The 23867-nt window shown below is 33.2% G+C and overlaps 1 protein-coding gene and 1 long non-coding RNA gene across 2 annotated transcripts; one reads left to right on the top strand and one right to left on the bottom strand.

Moving 5' to 3' along the window:
- The first annotated feature begins 7428 nt into the window (after positions 1–7428).
- Positions 7429–8022, top strand: LOC136273768 (uncharacterized). The gene has a single exon (XM_066079133.1). The coding sequence runs from the start codon at positions 7429–7431 to the stop codon at positions 8020–8022; it is 594 nt and encodes a 197-aa protein (XP_065935205.1).
- Positions 8023–8274: 252 nt separating this feature from the next.
- LOC117682894 (uncharacterized) lies at positions 8275–10552 on the bottom strand. Its single transcript, XR_010712803.1, has 5 exons — positions 10251–10552; positions 9742–9836; positions 9326–9466; positions 8897–8983; positions 8275–8609 (listed from the first exon to the last, which is right to left on the bottom strand). It is a non-coding gene; the product is annotated as an uncharacterized lncRNA (long non-coding RNA).
- Positions 10553–23867: the final 13315 nt, after the last annotated feature.

The following is a 23867-nucleotide window of genomic DNA, read 5'->3' as shown; positions in this document are numbered from 1 at the left end:
TTTTTGAATATTGTTAGATGTATTACCTTCTTTATGTATGTTTATAGATGGTTTTATTTCTAACACCCTGAATAATTTTATTTATTCGAACACTTACCTCCTTTTATCGCAAAGCAAAACACAACTCCTTTGATTCTTTAGGGAATCCAGTCATACTTTTTTGTTACTCATCGGCTGGCAATTAAGAACATTTAACATCATGTACATACTTTAGTTCTCCTCTGTCAAATTTATTTTGTATATATTACATTTGGTAATATTAGAACATGTATCTGCTAAGGAACGTTTAAGAAAACAGCCAATGCATTTTGTGCAGGTCGTTTAACCACAATAAAGAGATAAAGATTTTATACTATTCAATTCAGTACATCTAGAAAGAAATCTTGAGCATGTTAAGCATATTCCTACCGTAATTGTTTTTTCAATTAAAAATGAAAAATTCAATTCAGTACATCTTGAAAAAAAGTTTGAGCATGTTAAGCATATTCCTACCGTAATTGGTTTTTTTTTCTTTTTGAAAAAAGCGGTTGTAAGACCTGATTATTTTTAGTAAATACAATTATCGGTGTTAGGATGACGTATGCAAACATATATTTATTCAATCTGAGTGAAAAATATAGCTTACCAGTTTATTTTTGCTTCATTTTTATTTGTTTGAATTTTCACATAAAAAGTATCAGTTTTCTAAACAAATTTTACCAATTCTTGTAAGTTGAAAACTATAATAAAAATCACACATAAAAATAGCAAGTTGAAAACTATAATAAAAATCACACATAAAAATAGCATGCCTAGAAATCAGGGTATGATATCAATAAGAATATAAAAACTAGCTCTGATTTAATATCATGTGCTTTAACACGTCTATTGTGGGGAAATATTTCAAAATTAAAAAAAAAAAATCTTAAACGATGAAAGTACTTTTATTACAATATTTTATATAAAAAAAACAGTATTCTAATGTTAAAATATTAGCATAGCAGTGTTACCTTTAACTTCCATCTGGAACGAACATATCAACGACTCAGGCAGGCAGACAAACAGAAAATGTCTAATGAATATCCCCTACTTTGAATGAAAGCAGGGACAATATCTATTTAAATAGTGCTTGTATTTCAGCAGTTTTCAACAATTGCTATAAAGTAAAATGTATAATGGAATTTATTATCAATTACTATTGAAATAATAAATTTTAAAAGAAGTTGAAATGTTTTCCCAGAATATCTGATACCATTTCCTCCTTAAATAACTGATTCATTTTGTTGAACAAAAATCAAAGCATTTTTTATAAAAATATATGATGTGAATTTTCACTCAAGAAATTTAACAAGCATTCACAAGTTTTTGGACAAGTAAAGAATTCTTTATAAAACACAACATATTTAAGAATGTGATCCATATTTCTTTCATTAATGGTTATAATGAAACGCATACCCAACCACTATTGAAATGATTTATTTCAATAGTGGTTATTAAAAAAATGCATATCCAACCACTATTGAAGTGATTTATTTCAATAGTGGTTATAAAAAACATGCATATCCAACCACTATTGAAATAATTTATTTCAATAGTGGTTATAAAGAAATGCATACCCAACCACTATTGAAATAATTTATTTCAATAGTGGTTATAAACAAATGCATACCCAACCACTATTGAAATAATTTATTTCAATAGTGGTTTTATTTAGATAGTCAGGTTACTAAGTGATTCTTATAATAAAATACATCCTCAACCGCTATTTAAATTACTTCTCTCTCTCTCTCATATATATATATATATATATATATATATATATATATATATATATATATATATATTGAACCTTTTGAAGAGTTTAAATGAGTTAAATTGGACGAGATGTTAGGCATCTTGTACATGGCGTTGCGTAGATCATCGCTATTTGTGAATAAATATGTCACTTGATAGTCCTCGAGAAAACATAACACTTATTAGGTTAGTTACTGACTCATTACGGAGATATATTGGGTTGATCAATCTAAAAGAAGGCTCGGCTTCGCCTCGCCATCTATTGGATTGATCAACCATATATATAATAACAATTATACATAATTTATTAAAAAAAATCGAATTACTATTTGCAAATTGATACTTGAAATGAAGTACATCCACGACCTATACAAAAAAATAGCATAAATTTGATATGTAAAATGAAATTTATTCCCAATACTGCACAGTTATTCTTTTACTGAAATACATCTATACAATTACGATTATCATAATATATTTCAATAAAGATTATTATAATGATATATGTTATATAATATTTTAAATGGTGTTTGTATTTCAATAGTGGTTGCAAATTATTTCTCATAATAAGCTTCATAACCCACCACTATTGAAGTAATTTTTTTTCAATAGTGGTCGTAATAAACTTTATCATCAACCACTATTGAAATAATTTATTTCAATAGTGGTCGTAATAAAATTCATCACTAACCACTATTGAAATGATTTATTTCAATAGTGGTCGTAATAAAATTCATCACTAACCACTATTGAAATAATTTATATTAATAGTGATGTTTATAATTACATGTATCCTTAATTAATTTATTTAAATATACAGGGGGTTTGAGTTGAAGTTCCGGTAATTTCCAATGTGTTAATTCTTGTACAAATAATTTACGATTTTCACATTATATATCAATAGAAAGAAAAAGGTAAAGAAAAGAATATGAAAACAATTCTATACATCATTCTACGAGATTTTTTTTATTTCTGCACAACAGTAAAAATCCGAAAAGAGGTACGTTAAATTCATAGTCTCGGTTATAATTACTGTAAAATATAAGTCTTTAATACCTTTTATTTGCATTTTAATTTGTGTGAATTGGTTATATATTTTTGCACACCCGTGAAAATTGTAACATTATACCATATTTCCTTTTAGTCTTGATTATTAATACCGTAAAATATGCAAGTATAATACCTACCTTTTGTATCTGATATTGTTCGTTAGATAAAGTGTTTCTTGCGTTACAATAGTAATAACAAAGTAATATTTCTAAAAAGTTCATTCTCGTCTACAATAAAAAAAAATAATGAAACATTAGTCTTTAAAAGTGTCTGTAAAGTGACTCTTAAAATGAAATGCATCCCCAACTACTATTGATATAATTACTTCGAAAGTAGTTGTATTTCAATAGTGGTTGCAAAGTGATTCTTCAAATGAAATAATCCCCAACCACTATTGAAATAATTTATTTCAATAGTGGTTTTATTTCAATAGTGGTTGCAAAGTGATTTTTCTAATGAAATGCATTCCCAACCACTATTGAAATAATTTATTTCAATAGTGGTTTTATTTCAATAGTGGTTGCAACAAAGGTTGAGTAAAAATTTGAATTGCTTAAAAAGTCACAAACCCTCAACAGAAAATAAAAAGCAAAAATTGTCACCTGAGCATTTGAATGGTGTTAAAAAAGAGGGCAATATTTCATTTCATAACTATTGCAAAACTAACAAAAATGGTCAGAAAGCATGTCAAAAGAAGAAAAATAAGAAATTGAAATTTTCAGACTTTTATGTATTTCAAGAAGTAAACAAAGAAGTGGCTAGTATTGAGTTTCAAAACTTTTTTTCTATCGATGATGATGGTGCACCGACATTTGTTTCTAATTGTTGCATTTTTGAGAATAGTGATTTCAATGATCAGAAGATTGATTATTTAAGCGATTCAAATCACATTAGAAAATTTGAGGAAGGAATTAGACAGTCTGCAGATTTTTATTACATGTGTTGTGAAAGATTTTTGTTTTCAAATCAGATATATCATTTGAGTCAAACTGTCAGTTTAGATGACCTGCAAATTAACCAAGATGACAATTTGTGTAAGTTTTGCTACACTTCATTGAGTAAACAACAAATTCCTTATTTGTCATGCAAGTCGAATAATTTAAATGTAAGTGAAATTCCTGCAAAATTGCAATGTCTTAGTCTTGTAGAAAGGATACTGATTGCCCTGGTTCAGATATTTATGAGTCTATTAATTTTGCCAGGTGGACAGTATGGTGAGAAAGGTCTTGTCCTTAACTTGCCTTCCAATGTCCAACTTGTAGCTAATCAGTTGCCTCAAAGTACAAGAGATGTAGATTTAATTGGTGTAAAATACTTACATGAAAGTCATGTTGCAGATGAAGAATGGAAATATTTTGCATGTCCGTCAAAACTTTTAGAGGCTTTGAATTGGTTAAAAGCAAATAACAAACTTTATGCTAATATTTCTGTAGATTTATCTGAATATGATCACCATGATACAGGATTTCATAATGCTTACAGTCTGAATGAAGTACTTGAAGTAGAGTCATATACTGCAACCCCTGTAAATAAAACTATTCCAATTGCTAATATACAAGAGTTTATAAATAAAGGGTGTATAGAAGTTCCTTAAATTGAGGAAGGACCTGTAAATGTATATGAAATGGAATCAGGAGAAGAGATGGCATTTCCCTGGCTCTTTCCTCACGGTATAAATGGATATAACTTTCCTAGACAAATGAAAATTCCACGTGCAATGTATTTCAAAAATAGACTTTATCACAGACATGGTTATTTTACAAAAAAATATGACTTACTTATAACATGCTGCAGTTAACACGGACCTGATGCTGCTGAAGTCAGAGATCAATGTTAATATGAGAATAACCAAAAGTACACACAATTCTGAATTTGTAACAGCTTTTGATGTAAAGAATTTACAGCAAAATAGTATGTTATATCAAAATTCTTATATGTTCATGAAAAACATTAGAGGTACAGTAGCATACTTTAGAAACCAATTATACAATCTGTTGGCAATGTTTAAATTCTTAGGTCCCCCAACTCTTTTTATGACTTTATCCGCTGATGATCTCCATTGGTGTGAATTAGGAATGTTGTTAAAGAATGTCAATTATGAATCTGCTAAACTTCATAACAGTTTTTTGGATGACATGAGAAAAGATCCACTATTAACATCGATCCATTTTGAAAAGAGATTTAATGCTTTGATGAAAAATATTGTTTTATCAGGAAAACAACCTCTTGGTATGGTACGTGATTACTTTGCAAGAGTAGAGTTTCAAAATAGAGGGAGCCCACATATACATATGTTTTTGTGGATTGATGGTGTTCCAAATGAAATAACCAATGAAAGTGTTCCTAATCTAGTATCATATATAAATAGTACAATTAGATCATGTCTTCCAGATAGTGAAGATGAAGAACTGAATTATCTTGTTAAAAAATTACAAACCCATAGTCATACGACGTATTGTACAAAATCATATAAAGCTTCTTGTAGGTTTGGATTTCCAAAGCTCATTTGTACACAAACAAAAGTACTTGGCAATATTGATTTTAATTCAGTTAACAAAGGAAAGTTTTATTTTACTAAAAGAAGTAAAAATGAAACCATGATTAATTGTTACAATCCAACTATTCTGCGTCATTGGAGGGCAAATATGGACATCCAAATGATATGCAATGCAGAAGGAGCAGCTTACTATGTTTGCAGCTATATCTGCAAGTCTGAACCCGACGAACTCACAAATTCTTTAGGTCAGCTTATAAGTCAGGTGTTTCATGATAATCCAACAATTCCAAAATATCAACGTTTACTTAAAATAAGTCTTACTGTATTGAGGCATCGTAAAATGAGTAGTCAGGAAGCAGCATATCGTTTAAGCAATTTGAAATTAATACACACTAGTCGCAGATTTATTTATCTCAACACAAGAATGCCAAACAAAAGATTTAAAATTTTGAAAAGTAGAACAGATATTGAAAGTTTATCAAATGATTCTACAGACATTTTTCAATCAAATTTGATTGATTATTATCATTATCGACCTTCAGACTTGGAACAAATGTGTCTTTACAGATTCTGTTCATGGTATTCAAAATGTTATGATCCACCACCTAAGAAAAAGCTAGGTCTTGAGCGAATTTATATTGACAAGTTTGAGATATGGATGAGGAAAAGTAAAAATCCAAGTGTTGTTCGCACTCCAAATTTTCCATTGTTTTCAGAAGAACATTACTACTCATACTTATTTTTACTTATTCCCCATAGATCAGAAACTGAATTTATACAACCATATTTAACTGCAAAGGATGCATTTATCCAGAAAAGAGATATTATGGATAGTGAAACAGGCACGTAGATACTTGTCCACCTCACAACATCCTAGTACTCATGAATCCACCAAGAATACTCACACTACCTCTACCCCTATGTCCACCTCTCAACATCCGAGTTATCATGAATCCACTAAGAATACTCACACTACCTCTAACCCTATGTCCACCTCTCAACATCCGAGTTATCATGAATCCATTAAGAATGCTCACACTACCACTAACCCTATGTCCACCTCTCAACATCCGAGTACTCATGAATCCACCAAGAATACTCACACTACCTCTACCCCTATGTCCACCTCTCAACATCCGAGTACTCATGAATCCACCAAGAATGCTCACACCACAACTACCCCTATGTCCACCTCTCAACATCCGAGTACTCATGAATCCACCAAGAATGCTCACACCACCACTACTCCTATGTCCACCTCTCAACATCCGAGTACTCATGAATCCACCAAGAATGCCCACACTACCACTAACCCTATGTCCACCTCTCAACATCCGAGTACTAATGAATCCACCTAGAATGCTCACACCACCACTACCCCTATGTCCACCTCTCAACATCCGAGTACTCATGAATCCACCAAGAATGCCCACACTACCACTAACCCTATGTCCACCTCTCAACATCCGAGTACTCATGAATCCACCAAGAATGCTCACACCACCACTACTCCTATGTCCACCTCTCAACATCCGAGTACTCATGAATCCACCAAGAATGCCCACACTACCACTAACCCTATGTCCACCTCTCTACATGTGAGTACTCATGAATCCACCTAGAATGCTCACACCACCACTACCCCTATGTCCACCTCTCAACATCCGAGTACTCATGAATCCACCAAGAATGCTCACACTACCACTAACCCTATGTCCACCTCTCAACATCCGAGTACTCATGAATCCACCAAGAATGCCCACACTACCACTAACCCTATGTCCACCTCTCAACATCCGAGTACTCATGAATCAACCAAGAATGCTCACACCACCACTACCCCTATGTCCACCTCTCAACATCCGAGTACTCATGAATCCACCAAGAATGCTCACACCACCTCTACCCCTGTGTCCACCTCTCTACATGTGAGTACTCATGAATCCACCAAGAATGCTCACACCACAACTACCCCTATGTCCACCTCTCAACATCCGAGTACTCATGAATCCACCAAGAATGCTCACACCACCTCTACCCCTATGTCCACCTCTCAACATGTGAGTACTCATGAATCCACCTAGAATGCTCACACTACCACTAACCCTATGTCCACCTCTCAACATCCGAGTACTAATGAATCCACCAAGAATGCTCACACCACAACTACCCCTATGTCCACCTCTCAACATCCGAGTTATCATGAATCCACCAAGAATGCCCACACTACCACTAACCCTATGTCCACCTCTCAACATCCGAGTACTCATGAATCCACCAAGAATGCTCACACCACCTCTACCCCTATGTCCACCTCTCAACATGTGAGTACTCATGAATCCACCAAGAATGCTCACACCACCTCTACCCCTATGTCCACCTCTCTACATGTGAGTACTCATGAATCCACCAAGAATACTCACACTACCACTACCCCTATGTCCACCTCTCAACATCCGAGTTATCATGAATCCACCAAGAATGCCCACACTACCACTAACCCTATGTCCACCTCTCAACATCCGAGTACTCATGAATCCACCAAGAATACTCACACTACCACTAACCCTATGTCCACCTCTCAACATCCGAGTTATCATGAATCCATTAAGAATGCTCACACTACCTCTACCCCTGTGTCCACCTCTCTACATGTGAGTGAAGGCCTCACACGTTTTTATTGTAAATTTTTAAAGCTATAATTGAATCCGTCATCACATTAAATTCAAGTTTTATAAATGAAACTGTAAAGTTAAAGATAAGGTAGCATTGGCCATCAATTCTGTTATTATACACAGCAAAATGTGCCACATACGTTTCACATACGTTAAACATGTGTGATACGTATGTGACCTTACGTACGTTTAACGTGATTTAAGTACCACGTGTGTTTAACATACGTTAATGAACATATGTGAAACGTATGTTACACGTGTGTTAGATTTACGTGATACATTCCATACGTTTTACGCATGTGGATCCAACGTACGTTTTTTGCATGAACTACATACGTATCACATGTAAATTGCTTAAAATTGAATTACTTGAATATTTTTAATTTTTCAGTTCATTCTTGATATACTTCATCTTGCTGCTTGAATCACTTCAATTGATTACTCAGTTACTTCGGTGGATCTTTGGAAACATTCATTTTGCATTTACAGCTTCTTGTTAATCTAAAACTAGAGTTACAGAAAAAAGACAGTTTCGAGATTAAACATGAATTTAATTCCTTGAATGATTACATTTAGATTTATATTGTTGTCATTCTTCTGTGCTTTAATAGTTTCTGGAAAAAAAACAAAGAATTTTGCATTAAATTTCATTTTATGATAAAGTAAAATTTGCAAATGCCTCGGTTGCTTTTTTATTCAACAATATTGTTAAAGAATAACAGGATCCATTTAGATTTTATTGCAAATACAACATGAAGAAAGTTTACAATTGACAATCAATTGTTAATAATTTTTTCTTTTATTTGCAAGCTTTCAGAGAGAGAGATAGAGAGAGAGAGGGGGGGGGGGGGGCAAAATAGAAGGTCAATCACAAGTATTAATTTGACAAAATAATTTTTACCTCTAGTATATTCATCCTGATTTTTGTCCACCTCCACCTTCTTCCTTTTTCATGTTTTCCCATGGCAATGCTTGTTTGAACTTCTTTCTAAAATATTAATACAAACTTAAGTACATACAATCATTAGAGTTTTTAAATACACGATAAAAAATATAATTTATACATGTAAGCGGAAAACAATGTATACAGGTAAATATTTTTTTAAGCAAATAAGCTTGAATCATTTGGGTGAAATGATATTCTAAAGTACACTTACACATAGTCCCCAGAAAAGTGTGTGTGTGCATGCATTGGGGGGGGGGGGGTGGGCAACTCCTTGATAATTCACTTTTTATATGAAAATTTAAGAAAAATCTTTGCTGCAACAAAAAAAAAATAGGGGGGTAACTGGATACATGCCTGTATTAATCCTTATCTAAATTGAATTACCTTACTCTGTCACTAAATTAGCAACCACATTGCAACTGTCTTTGAACTCCGCGAAGAACTTTTGGATCCTGGATCATTCATTACAAAATCTTCAGGCTACATCAAAACAGATCTTTGAAACTTCTGTATTATATCCATTTGCTACAAAATATAATACATGCATTAAATAATTAGATATATCAAAATTTTTCACTTACTTACTAAGAAATACAAATGTACATGTAGGTGTCATGCAACAGATTATCATTAATGATCCTGAACACCCAGTAACTTCTACTTTTAATGAACTTTGTCATAGAAATCCATACTTTTGAGTTATTTATTAGGTTGGATTTGTATGGAAAAAAATTTTCCAGCGGTGTTGATGACCCTTAAAAAATGTTTAAATTGTGAAATGCAATGGTATGTGTACTTACATTATGATTTTATCAATTCAAAGAGACATCTGTCATTGACTATGTTAGCTAGTTGGTGTCCTATTCCAGGGATATGTCAAGCAGCCAATGCATGCCTATAAAAAAATTTCAATTACCATGCAATAAGAATATAACTTAATAGAGGCAATTCAATAATCATTTCACTTAGTTGCAATGGAAGACCTACTCGTTACTTTGCATAGGCTTTGCTCTAGTTTTTCTCTACTTTCAAATACTTCAGTTTTCAAATGAGTCTTATCCAAGATCGACATATATTTTATGGGTTTTAATAAGTATTGGTTCTTCTATATTAACTAAACCAAATAGCTGCTTAGTTATAGCTCTCTGGGGAAACATCATTTTTATCGTCATTAATTCAACCCGAATTTTCCCGGAGAACACAGTTACAGCTCCGTGTTACATGTTTACTCTTTTGACATCGGTAATTGTACGATATAATTTTCAAATGCAAGTAGGCTAAATAAAAACGAATGCTTGACAATCATTACCTCTGCTAAATCCATCCTGCAGTTCGATCTTCTGCCTCCGTGACGTAAAAATGTGACGTATATTTTGTCATCGACAAAACTAAAACCGATTTCGTATTAATTCCGGATTCGTTATCGAATTAATTTTAAGAAGACAAGTGGCTTCAGTTAATGAAACAACTTTATTTATGCATAGTTTAAACCAATAAACACGCACAGTAGCAAGGCTTTTCTTCACACATGTTCACATGCATTCATTTCAGAGACATGAGTGATAAAGCAACATCACACATGTACATGCAGATCATGCGCGGATCCAGAATTATTTTTTTTCCAGGGGGGGGGGGGGGGGGGGGTCCGAAGGATAATTGTGTTTGCCCGGGGGGGGGGGGGATCCGAGGCATATTTGCGATAATTTTACTGTGTAACTTTCATTAACTTTCATTTTCCAGGGGGGGGGGGGGGGGGGTTGGGATCCCTCCGACCCCCCCCCCCCCCCCCCGCCCATTAGATCCACGCATGCAGATAATTTTGATGTAAAGTTATTCAAATGCATGCCTTCAGTTCACACATATGTAAAACATATATATTATTAACGCACGTGTAACATGGTTTTTAGAACTCATGTTAACCATGTGTTTATTAACATATGTGTAACATGTGGTTGAGTTTTACATATGTAAAACATGTGATTCACATATGTTTAACATATGTAAAATCTAACGTATGTTAAACATATGTGATGTTGAACGTATGTTATCACACGTATGTTAACCATGCGTTTCTCAACATATGTTTAACGTACGGTTTGACTTCACATGTGTGTAACGTATGTTTAACGTATGTTGTACGTGTGTTAAGTTCAAACATATGTGAAACGTATGTGGCACAATTAGCTGTGTAAGCTACGACTTTGGAGACTACGGATAAAACAGTGAATGGGGATACAGCACCACTGTCTGCAGATACAACAGCAAGAACATCCTCAAAGGTGACCATTCTTTTAAGTAAATACTTATCCATTTTTGTTTTTGTTTTTTTTGTCACTTATTACAATATTAATAACATTAAGATTATTGCATATCAAAAGAAAACAAAACCAATCTTTAAGAAGTCCAATATATACTGAATCAAGTACTTGTCTTTCACTTGACTCTTTTGATTCAGAAGGTTATTTAAGACCACACACTGATGAATTAAATGAGGGTGTTCTTTAATTTTTTTTAAGCTGTCTGCGCAGTTTTGACAACTACTTTTTATACTTATATAGTTGTATTAATTATGATAGCTATTTCTTGGTTAAAAAAGAAAAGATATCATAATTTGTTGTATCCAAAATATCACGATCAACACCAATTTGAAATAAGAGATGATCAGTTATAATTCACATAATTCACATACACAATTATTTATCAATGCACAAGTTTCTTTTAAATTTGAGACATTGCTTTCCTATAATGAAATAATATTTTTTTGATTGTGAAATTGAAAACGATACTGTAGATTCCTTAATTTACGCGAGTACTTAATTCCGCGATTCAACGATTTGCCATCAAATCGCGAGAACATAAAATCGCGAATGGCGAAATTTCATCATAGTTTCATGTAGTTCACATGTCTTCTAAAATTAAAAGCGAGATTTTAGAATTCGCGAGACGGGCTTCTCGCGATTTTACGCGGATATTAATTCCTCGCGTTTAATTAGGAATTTACAGTAATCAAAATCAGATACCAAAACAGCCAATACCTCAACAAGAAGTTCAAAATATAACTGAACGTCAGTACCCTCTCAGAAATAGAGAAAAACTGAATTTAATTAAAATTAAAACCCAGCTTCTCATATTCAATGGTAAATATGTCAGATTATGGAATAGATTATGGAATTTTGATAATCGTGCTTGGGAACCCTACGGATTTTTCCCAATTCTTTTGTAAATCGCTTTTGATTAGTAAAAATGTGCATTATTTTGATCATTATGTGGAATGTTTTAACAATATCTTCCATAAACGAAATGTCTATTTCTTTCCCAAAGGATTTTTCTTAAAAATATGTATGATTAATGTCCTTTATCACCTGCGCCGATGCGATTTAAATAGATCATTTGCAATATTAGGATTCGCCCGTCACGTGATTACAAAAAACATATGACGTCAAAAAAAATGCATCAAATATAATATTCAACATCGTTGTCGAAAAATGTAACATAGTTTTTTAGAAATACTCCCGGTCAAAGTATGTTTGCGATGATTCAAATAATATCATTTTCCAGCCGTATTTTAGCACCGGGACGCCTTAACATTGCTGCCTGGATTCTTGTTTTAAACCCCCTTCCTTTTACAAGCGTTTGAAACAATTAGAATCGGACATCCCGTACACAGAGCATTTAAAGATAGTCATTATCCCCTACTTTTTTTCATCACTCGTATAGTTTAAATGCTATGCATACAAATTAATGATATACTCTTTAGAAAAGCAGAAAGGCCCATTATCAGTAGTATTATATGGAAAAACCATGGATAATTATATAATACTCTAACAATGAAAACGAGGTGAAACAAATCTGTTAATGATTTCAAACACTCACACGGTTGAACCTGATTATTCTCCAGCATTGGATTTCGAGGGGGCATTTCCGACTCCGGACATAAATAGATCGAGCCAGAACGGATATCCTCTCATGGAGTAACTGTCAGTTCTTAACGAGTTGGTAGACAATGAGAGGAGATTTACTCCAGAGTTATATGCTGTTAAACTATATATAGGATTATATAGGGAAAATGTGACAAGCCTTATGATTTGAAATAAGGGGAATGCTGATTTTTGGGGGAAGAGGGTAATTGAAATAAAATCCAATTATGAGTGTAGTTGTAGATGTTATTTTGAGGAGACAATAATCAGAGGTTAATGGTATATTACAAATAACATAACATTGTTTTTTATTTTATTTTCATGCTTTGAAGTGCATATCTTTGTAATGTATATATAAATACATGTGTATATGTAACTATGTTTGTAGAAAATATATTTGTCTTAAATTTCAAAATGATTTGATTTATTAACGTGTGTCTTTTAGATAGAATCTAAAGTAAATGGTATTGGGTGTAAACAGGAAAAGTTACTTACAAGGTTTTCTAATTTTGTCTTCATTCTTAGACTTGCGAGGTTTGTTTTTTTAGTGTGTTTTACTCATGTTTTATAGCATTTGTGTCACGTTTTTTTTTCAACGTGATGATGGAAAAGAAAGTGACTGTGTTCTCTGTTTTTTGTTGTTTTTTTGTCACCAAGGTACAGTAGCTCCTCTTCGTTATCTGGGTGAAATATCATATTATAACACAACGCGAAGTCAAAATATATCATACAGTAGTGAAAGAGATCAAACTAGAACATTATAATCTGTGACGTGTCAACGGTCTGCATTAAGGTATCCGATCCATAATAGCCTCGGATTCAATGAATCTGGGTGCATAACAGATATGTATGGGCTTAATACTCAGTATACTTGGACATAATTTTCCTATTTAAGTATTAATATGTAAGAGTGGAATGTGTGCTAATTAACGACCTTTTCCTTTTTTTGAAGAGTTGTCCCCCTTTGCTTTTAATCCATAAAAATTAATTCTAAAAAAATACACGGTATAAAATATATTTTTATTAGTGTTTGTATTTCTAATGATAAAATTCATCTTTCCACCAAAGCATTTTTTGATATTCCTTGTAATTACTTTTTTATTTTAAAAAATGTGCTTGTCTCCATAGACCTTAATGCAATCTTCATTAATTGATCACTGCTTAATTAATAATATTTTTAAAAATTATCTCGGTAAATATTTTTCTACTCTTGAATGCTTTATTACCGTCTTCCTTGAATTTGAAATAATTCACAGTCTCCGGACTCCTTTGTGATTGGTAGAAAATACATGATGTGAAAATTTACAATTATTTCATTGGTTGATATACTGTTCGGCACAAGGGAGATAATTTTCTGATGATCGTTTTTACGTACGACTTAAGGTGGCTCTATACACCCACAGTTTATTCCAATTTTCAATAGAAGACCACAAAACATATACTTATCAAATATTAAAATGACGATAGGGATACTATAGGTATTTTTAAAGAATTTTTTAATGTTTTTTCGTGTTTTTGTAAAATATTTTTTTAAAAGACAGCTATCAACAAATTGAGAGAAATTATTTTGTCATATGATGGATATTTCCTTCGGACACATAAAAAAATATTTAACACTTCTTAACATTCAAAAATGTTATTTTTGCAAATTTTTTTTGTATTTCCCCAAAACATAATTTTTCATATTTTCTTACTCTGTTGACAAATCATCTGAAAAAGTTGCTTGATGTTATAAGAAAATGATTTTTTAATAAATGTGACATAAAAATTTGAAAGAAAACCATCGCAAATAAACACAAAAAATATTTTAAATTTTATTTGGTATGAAAGTTCCTTAGGTAAGGGTTATCGTTCCTAAGTCCCGAGGCCCAAACACCTTGGGGACTTTTCATTTCTGAGTTGAAGAAAATTTCCTAAATATTATGTTGGAATGATAAATACATACATATTTCATTATAGACTTTGCCCAGTATAAGTGAATATATTCGCTTTAATGCAAAACTAAGTCAAATAAAGAAAGGGGAACATTGACTAGGCTAATAGGATTTATGCATCCCAACCTGAGAGAAATTTAAAGCAACCCTCTTATCCCCGTTAGGTGTCGATATTAATGTGCATTAAAGTATATTATAATAAAAATATTTTTACCGGTTTTGAATTTTCTTTCACGATATTCAACCAATGTTTTAGAAATTTTTGGAAAGTTAAAAAATATACTGTTCTCAACGGGAGTCGAACTCATGACCTACTGGTTTGTAATGAACCCACTAACCCACTGCGCTACGGTGTAACATATCGATGATGGTAAAGAAACTCTTTAAAAATCTATACTTGATTTTATTGTTTATTTCGATAAATAATACCACACAACGTGAAGGTGTTACATACCACATTACTTGTAAGTAATGAATTTTCCAATTATCAAATTAAATCTATTCATATAACAATTTTTTCAAAAGAGCGGTTCCCATACAATTCGCCTCAGTTTAAATCAGCCAGTACCGGAAATGCATGTTTCCAGATTTACTTTTTTGCGTACTGCGTCATCAAAAAGTGGTGTATAGAGCCACCTTAACAATTTTTGTAGATTTCAAATCTTAAAAAGTGAGAAAACGAAAGAACAATATCAAAGGCCTGAAGGGCCATAATGGCTTACGGGTTTGATATGACTATATTTACATGGATCGAGTATGATTCCCTCTATTTCTTACGGAAATTTTAGTTTATTTATAGCTCTATAGAAAGTAACTAGCTACATGTAATTCATAGATCTATAGAAACTAACAGGACCCATATCAACATGCCCCATTTGTTGATTGGTCGAACCTTAGTGACCGAAACAGACAGGACTAAAATCTAGACACTTCTTTTATCAATTGGTTGAAACCACCATTGCTTTTAGGAAAAGCATAGACTGCATAAAATAATAATGATGATGTCAGACTCAAACTACAATATGAGACAATTTGTTTCTTTCGTTTATCCAACGACTGAAGTACATTCACTGTAAATTCATTCAACTATATAGGACACAAAAACACTTAAAAGCAACATGCTCTCAAATATCAGTATACCTTGTATTCCTACGCACTATGAAATTGCGCGAGAGTTGGTGCACGGTGCGACGTAACAGCGCCACAGCCAGCGCGAAATCATTGCGTGTAAAAATAATATAACCAAATGATGAAATGTACTGTATGTTATGTACTATAATTAATGAATTCTCATGAAATCTGCACCAACAAGTATTATTTTATTCCATTTTATTTGTATTTAATAAATGTATATTTATTCATATTTTTCTGGGTTTTTTCTACTTTTTTAAGAGGCTGACCTTCACAAGCTTTTATAAGAAATATAGATTCACAAGGCAGTTCTAACACCTTCTATTTTATTTTCCCTTTGTACAGGGGGGGGGGGGGGGGGGGGCAAGAAAAGGGCAGAACTATGCAATTACAGCAAACTTGTTTTGACACCAAATTTAATTAAAATTAATTACTTCACTATAACTTTGCAGTCATTCTCTCTTCACATGACATGTGTACACAGTCATTTTCAGAGGAATACTATATACGATGTCTCTATGTTATAGTATCCCCGAATACCCAAACTCCGTCACCATAAGCAGAAAACCTTCCGCGTTTCTCTGTAAATTATTTTTTGTGGTTTTTATCATTTGCAATCACTAAATATAATCTGTAACAATATAATTTATAAAATTATTAACAAAAATATTTTTATTTTTATTCAAATAGCTCTCTGAATACGACGTTTATCACGCGTGCTTATTATATCTTATGAACCTAACTCCGTCACGCACATGCTCTATGATATGGCAGGGAATGAAGACACATTGACAATTTTGTTAAAACTCCATTTGTATCTAGGCCAAGTTATAATAAGTAAAAATGGTGCATACAATTTAAATTGTATTTGATTTCATCGAAATGAAATGATCGCCAGAATAAAAAATGGGTCCATGTAACAACAATCACAATGGCCTTTTCAGAATGTATGGATGCCGTTTGCTTTATGTCCTTACATATTTCAAATATTTTATATCATTAATCAATATATTACTTATTATATTATTTATTTATTACATTTTTAGAAATGTAGCATATTCTAAATAGCGATATACCGGAGATATCTATATACCCTGTATAAGGCAAAAGTATCGGCATGAGCCATTTGACGTTACCATCAAGAGTAGTGCATAAAGGCTATTGCGGACTGAAAAAAATGTATTAATTACCTTAATAAAAAATGTATTGCATGTGAAATGTTTTATCTTGACCTCTCAAAAAATGGCTGACCACCGTAAATGGTCGAATGGTCCCGCATGTCAGAAATATCGATTTTTAAGTGCACCCGTGAAAAAGTTTTAGCTGATTTCACACAATTAATGGTGCATAAAATGAACAAGGTTTAATTCTGTTATTTTTTGACACATTCTTAAATTTAACGGTTGCAAATTGTTGACATTTGATTAAAGATTTTTGACATGTAAAAAATGACGTCATAATCGTACTTGATTTCAAACGGCAAGGAGTTTCCCGAAAGTGACGGAGTTAGGGTAGTGACGGAATTAGGGGGCTATGCGATAATGTGACATCGCTTCCGTATATGACTTGCAATCAAGCTTAACTGTATATTATTTTCTTATTTGAGTACATTTGGTCTCAAGTTTCCAATATTTTTTACGACAAATAAACAGTTTTATCATAGCACAACCAAGGTAACTCCATCGAGGGAACATTGTGCTATTTGTAGATCCCAACATTCGATAATGGCGGAGGTGTCGAAGAAGGCACATTATATTAAAACAAGTAGTAATTGCCCCTCTATTTATGCATTTATTACCGTTTTATAATCCCAGTTTCAATATATCTCAATCATAAGTTCAGTTCTTTAACCGTTAAACACTTCCCCCCTTGCTGAGATCGATGTCGATCGAAGTTAGCGACGCTCTCTGCGGGTGCAAACGTTTTTATGAAGATTGAACGAAATAACGACAACTTTACATTTACTTATCACTGTTAGGATCTGAAATAATTGGGAAAAGATTTTTTGCTTATAATACATGTAAGTATGCATAGCGGAAAGCATGACGGCACTGTGTGATGCATGGCGGGGGCATATACCTCTATGCAAAAACACTGCAGTTAATATTCATTCGCGTTAGATTTCGAGTTTATTTAGATAAAGTCAATTCATATTGGTTACAATAACATAAGTGATAATAACATATGGAAAATATAATCTTGCTTAAAGATATTTATTATGAACAACAAACAGTTAACTTCGCAACATTCGAATAGAACTATTTTTTGTCGCGCATGTTCAGATAACTGAACTCTTTGCCGTAAAGATTATCCGGCAACTAGATGGCCGTAAGCCATAAAAAATGGCTCTTAGTGAAATTCAGGCATTCATTTTTCTGTTAATTAGTTAAAAGCAATATTTTGTAACATCTCTTGAAAGAATTTGTTCTTTCCTCTTTGTTTTGATTATACAAATACCAATGAGATTTCATAAGGTATGGCTAATATCAGTGAACAAGTTTGTATATTAGAAACGATGAAACTAATATCAGTAAAATTCAATGATACTGAATGCAGTTGTATTAACTTTGATTTTACTACACTGATACAACCCTTCCTAAGATCTCTTTTTACCTGCTACAGTCGATTTCATATAAATAACACTCTGTAAATAATTTTCAATTTTAAGCACGTACACTTAAAAGGCACATATTTAAAAAAAAAAGTTTGGCACGCTATTGCATGGAGAAGAAGGCGACATTCATATAAAAAATAATTAAATTGTCTTTGATATCTTATTGCTGTAAAGTGTTTGCTTTAAAGACGGTAAGCTTTTTGAAAAAGCTAAACTTGTTTAAATATCGAAGTATTAAATACACGATGAATATTCAAGGTTGGAAAAATTTGGTCCTAATATGGATCGGATACCTGAAAGGACGCTCATTGGGGCTAAGTGTAAACTCTAATGGCCGGGGATTTATGTTAGATTTATAAAACATACATGCAGATTATCGTTTGTCAATAGTTCATTTCGTGGACCCTGAGGTCCACGCAGAAAATATATAAGCGAGGTCCCAGATAGCATGACTATGTTGGGCCAACGTTGGTAAATGGTGGTTTTGTTGGCCGACAGTTGGCGTTGGGAACACAATGTTGGCCCAACGTTAGACCAATGCTAGTATGTTGCTTTTCAACCTCAAACATCGGTTTGTTATAAAATCAATGTTGGCCCAACGATGGCGCTATGTATGTATTTCTCTCTCTGCTTGGCGTTAAAAGCACAATGTTGGCCCAACGATGGCGTTTTGTATGTATTTCTCTCTCTGCTTGGCGTTAAAAGCACAATGTTGGCCCAACGATGAAGCTATGTATGTATTTCTCTCTCCACTTGGCCGACAGTTGGCGTTGGGAACACAATGTTGGCCCAACGTTAGACCAATGCTAGCATGCTGCTTTTCAACCTCAAATATCGGTTTGTTATAAAATCAATGTTGGCCCAACGATGGCACTATGTATGTATTTCTCTCTCAACTTGGCATTGAAAGCACGATGTTGGCCCAACAATGGTACTTTGTATGTATTTCTCTCTCCACTCGGCGTTGAAAGCACAATGTTGGCCCAACAATGACACTATGTATGTATATTTCTATATATTACGTTGAAATGGGTACATTGAGCCATCGTTGGCCCAGCATTGGAAATGTGCTCTCACTGACAGTCAAGAGAGTTGGGTACTAGCTTAACGTAACGTTAAGCCAATAAAGAACTATCTCTGTCATTGTTTACCTGCAATTTTCTTACGATATCGATGAACTCGTCACACTGGGCCATTGTTGGCCCAACGTATTGCAAATCAATGACCCATTGTAAACCCCTCTTATGCAGAAAATTCATTATAGCAACCATTTCTCGAAGTTCGCGATAAGAATTAATATGCATCATTGTACCAACGGTGTTGTTTAGTACTAGACGTACATTCTTAATTTATGGAATCACTGCATTATATCTTTAATAACCATATTAATTGCAGTTTGGTTTATAAAGACGTTTATTGTGGTTCAAAACAATATCTTATTTTAGTATTAATTACCTAATTTTCGTCACTCTGTGCAGGATATCCGTATACGTGTCGGCAATGCATGTGTAAATATTAATTAAGTAAATTAAACATGCATGTACAAGTACTTTTAGAATTTATATGACTTTGTAGATATAAATTCATAAAATGATGTTAATTAATATATAAACATATATATTTTCAAGCTTAAACAGATTTACAAAAAACCTCAATGTGTTGTTTAAGCTGTGAAAATCATGGGCACATCGATTACATAATTACGCTAAGATGCCGAATTTAGGGGGCACTTTCTTGAGATAAGAGCAAGTTTCACTGCTTAAGAAATTAGGTCAACATCATCAGTGCCATTCACAGCAGGATACTGACCAGTTCCCTTGGTTACACCGCAATCTGATATTTCAGGATGGTCAGCAAGTTGTATAACCATTTCACAAATTGCATTTGAGCTTCTTCGGTGTACACGTGCTTTCGTATCAGAACAAAGAAATTTGGAGTTACCATTTACTTTGCACAAAAATGTAAGTAAAATTTGGAATTAGACTCTATAGTTCATACTAACATTTTAAAATTTATACTGCATATAGTTAAATTGAAGTTATTATATATACATTGATTTTAAAAGTTATATGCATATGCAATTGTATACACAGTACAACGCTATATTTTTTAGCCATTAATGGTAGAACCAAATTATCTTAATATATATATGTGTTTTCATTATACACTTGCAAATTTTTACTTTACTTTAATTCGGAATCCACTGTGTTTTTGTCCACCCCCTTACTCCTTCTATTTATAAATCACGTGATTCCCTCGATCCCCCGCTCACTTTCTCTCTCTCTCTCTCTCTTGTCCTCACACGCAATAAAATGGAGGGTGAAATGAAATGATATATGATAATGATATAAATATAAATATTTTTAGAAACTAATTAAACATATTTTTATCAACGGTAATTAGGGTCTTCCGTCTTCAGCGGAAGACCCTTCTATTATTCTATTGTTTCTTTTTCACTTTTCTTATTCTTATTATTAGGGTCTTCCGTCTTCAGCGGAAGACCCTTCTATTATTCTATTGTTTCTTTTTCACTTTTCTTCTTATTATTCTTTTTTAAGGTCTTCCGTTTCCAACGGAAGACCTTACTATTATTCTGAAAAATTTTCAAATTTCTTATTATTTTTTTTTTTCTTCTAGACGCCAACTTTGATCCTTAATATCTCGCTCGTTTGTTCACCGATTGTTTTGAAATTTTCAGGACTGATAACATGCCGCGTGATGTTGTCGTTGCATATTTTAGTTGAGGAAAATCCCCATCCGGTTTTGAGTTATTCCCCTTTTAGTAAAATTTAACGACTTCTTTTGTCCAGGGGGGTTTAGCTATAACAATGACTGACAGAGTCTCAAAGATGGGCTGGTTTGGAAGCTAATACATTGAATTTGTGCGAGATATATTTTATTTATTATTTAAATGCAAATAAAAGGGGTGGTATAGATGTTGAAACAAAGGTATGAAAAAAATTCCAAAAAATTCGCGTATTCTCCGTGTTAGTTTTCTACCTGATAAAAATTTGTTATAACATGTATTTTAAAAGATCTTGGTCTTACCAAGACCTTTCATTCGGTATACAGAAAAAGGGGCTGGCCCCTATAATTAGGGAGTTAGATGCGTCAAAAGTTTCTTGTCAATAACTTGTAAAGGAATAAAAATTTCTAATGCATTATTGAAGCAAAGTTGTAAAGAAATTAATTTTAAATCCTTCCGTGGTATTCAATTTAATGTTTTCGTAATTTATAGCCAGTATTTGCAGAAACAATTGTTGTCAGTTCGGTCCATTTTTGTGGGGGTGCGCACGTTTAGGAGGTTATGAAAGGGCTTTTTGTAATGCACTAACTGATACTTGCAGCGCGCAAAAATAATTCTACATAAAATTCCCAAATGTTTTTATTTATATGTACATATTCATTTCATAAAGATGAACGTCTTCGACCTTATTTTTGTTGTTTGTTTCATAACTGTGCCCCTTTCTATATTTAGATGCATTACGAGACTCAGGTAACCGATCGATAGAAAAGTCGCTAGCTGTATTCAGGCCGTCGCCTTGACGACAGTGCATATGCTTGTAGAGCTGGACGTACACATGTTTGCAGGTGTCATAACAGTATTTCACTGAAGGTTCACGTCAAAACATGGCTGAGCCAAAATAATTCCCGAATTTTCCTTTGAATTCGGGGCGGTTCCGCTCGAGACAGGAGCTGATTTTTTGTATGAGATGAAAAACAATGTGTAAGAGGTCTAACTATCCCAGTTTTGTAATAATGCGAGGTCATTTGAATTTTTGATGCGCGTTGTTTCTGGAGGGGGGTGAAAAGTCCCGGGCTTGATTTTCAAGCACATGTGTAACTTCGATGTAAACAAAGTCGCACGCCTTGCTGGATGCACGTGTGTATTTTGCTAGAAACTTGTAAATGAAGCGTTGTTTAAAAAGATGTCAAGAGGATTTTTTCCAGAAGTTCGTTTTGAATTTTTAATCTGTATGTAAAGTTGTGCAATTTTGGTAAGAATATATAGTAGAATTTAATACTGTAGTGCAACCTGCAGGAAAACGGGTTTGCTATGTTAAAAATTGTTTTACCTGTGTTTTAGGTGTTAAATCAGTGTGTTTAGACGAAAAATGACAAACAATGGGGTTTTGTAGCCAGCAGCACGCTTATTTTGCTTTTAATGATGCATACAAAATTAGCCCAGATTTCCTCTGAAATGTTCTACTGCCTCAAAACAATGAGCCATTTATAGTAGATCGGACCGTCTAAACTGTCCGGAAAATTTTTAGCAGATCAAATACGATGTAGTATTCATCGTCGTAAACAACAAAATATTCAACGGGGTGTGAATATCAAATAAAATCGGTTGTTTAGGCCCTTGTGTTACAGTAAGAAATGCTCAATTTATGTCCAAAATTGAGAAATATTGATACGAAAGCGGAAAACAGCTGAGATGTATCACTCATGTTAGTTAGATTAGAACAATACCATGCTATTTTGGACAAAGGTTCTCACCATTTTCATAAATTGTATGAAATAATGACGTTTTCTCTACCCCACCCCCCAGAGGCAGGGTCATTGAATTATTGGCCGACATAATTTCTGGGGTCCACATGATATTAATTAATTTGCGTCATTTTATACATTTTCATACATCACTTGTCAATTTAAAACCAAAAAATCACTGAATATCAAAACACCGTGTAAATGCATACAGTATAACTTTGATCATATTTTCATAAATCAGTGGCCACCGTGTACACCGTGGTGTTAAAAAATCGCTCATAACTTTCTGAAATGAGTAGATATCTTCATAATTTTTTGTTAGTCACACAACACAATGAGTATTAATCAATTTATTAATGTTGATTTGGCGATAACAAAAAATGAGTTATATTGCAGGTGTCATAACAGTATTTCACTGAAGGTTCACGTCAAAACATGGCTGAGCCAAAATAATTCCCGAATTTTCCTTTGAATTCGGGGCGGTTCCGCTCGAGACAGGAGCTGATTTTTTGTATGAGATGAAAAACAATGTGTAAGAGGTCTAACTATCCCAGTTTTGTAATAATGCGAGGTCATTTGAATTTTTGATGCGCGTTGTTTCTGGAGGGGGGTGAAAAGTCCCGGGCTTGATTTTCAAGCACATGTGTAACTTCGATGTAAACAAAGTCGCACGCCTTGCTGGATGCACGTGTGTATTTTGCTAGAAACTTGTAAATGAAGCGTTGTTTAAAAAGATGTCAAGAGGATTTTTTCCAGAAGTTCGTTTTGAATTTTTAATCTGTATGTAAAGTTGTGCAATTTTGGTAAGAATATATAGTAGAATTTAATACTGTAGTGCA

This window comes from Magallana gigas, chromosome 1 (assembly GCF_963853765.1).
Source record: "Magallana gigas chromosome 1, xbMagGiga1.1, whole genome shotgun sequence".
Lineage (NCBI taxonomy): Eukaryota > Metazoa > Mollusca > Bivalvia > Ostreida > Ostreidae > Magallana > Magallana gigas.
This window is presented reverse-complemented; position numbering and strand designations above follow the sequence as displayed.

Coding starts and splice junctions, on each gene's coding strand:
- LOC136273768 (XM_066079133.1), top strand. CDS start 7,429: ATGTCCACCTCTCAACATCCGAGTACTAATGAATCCACCAAGAATGCT.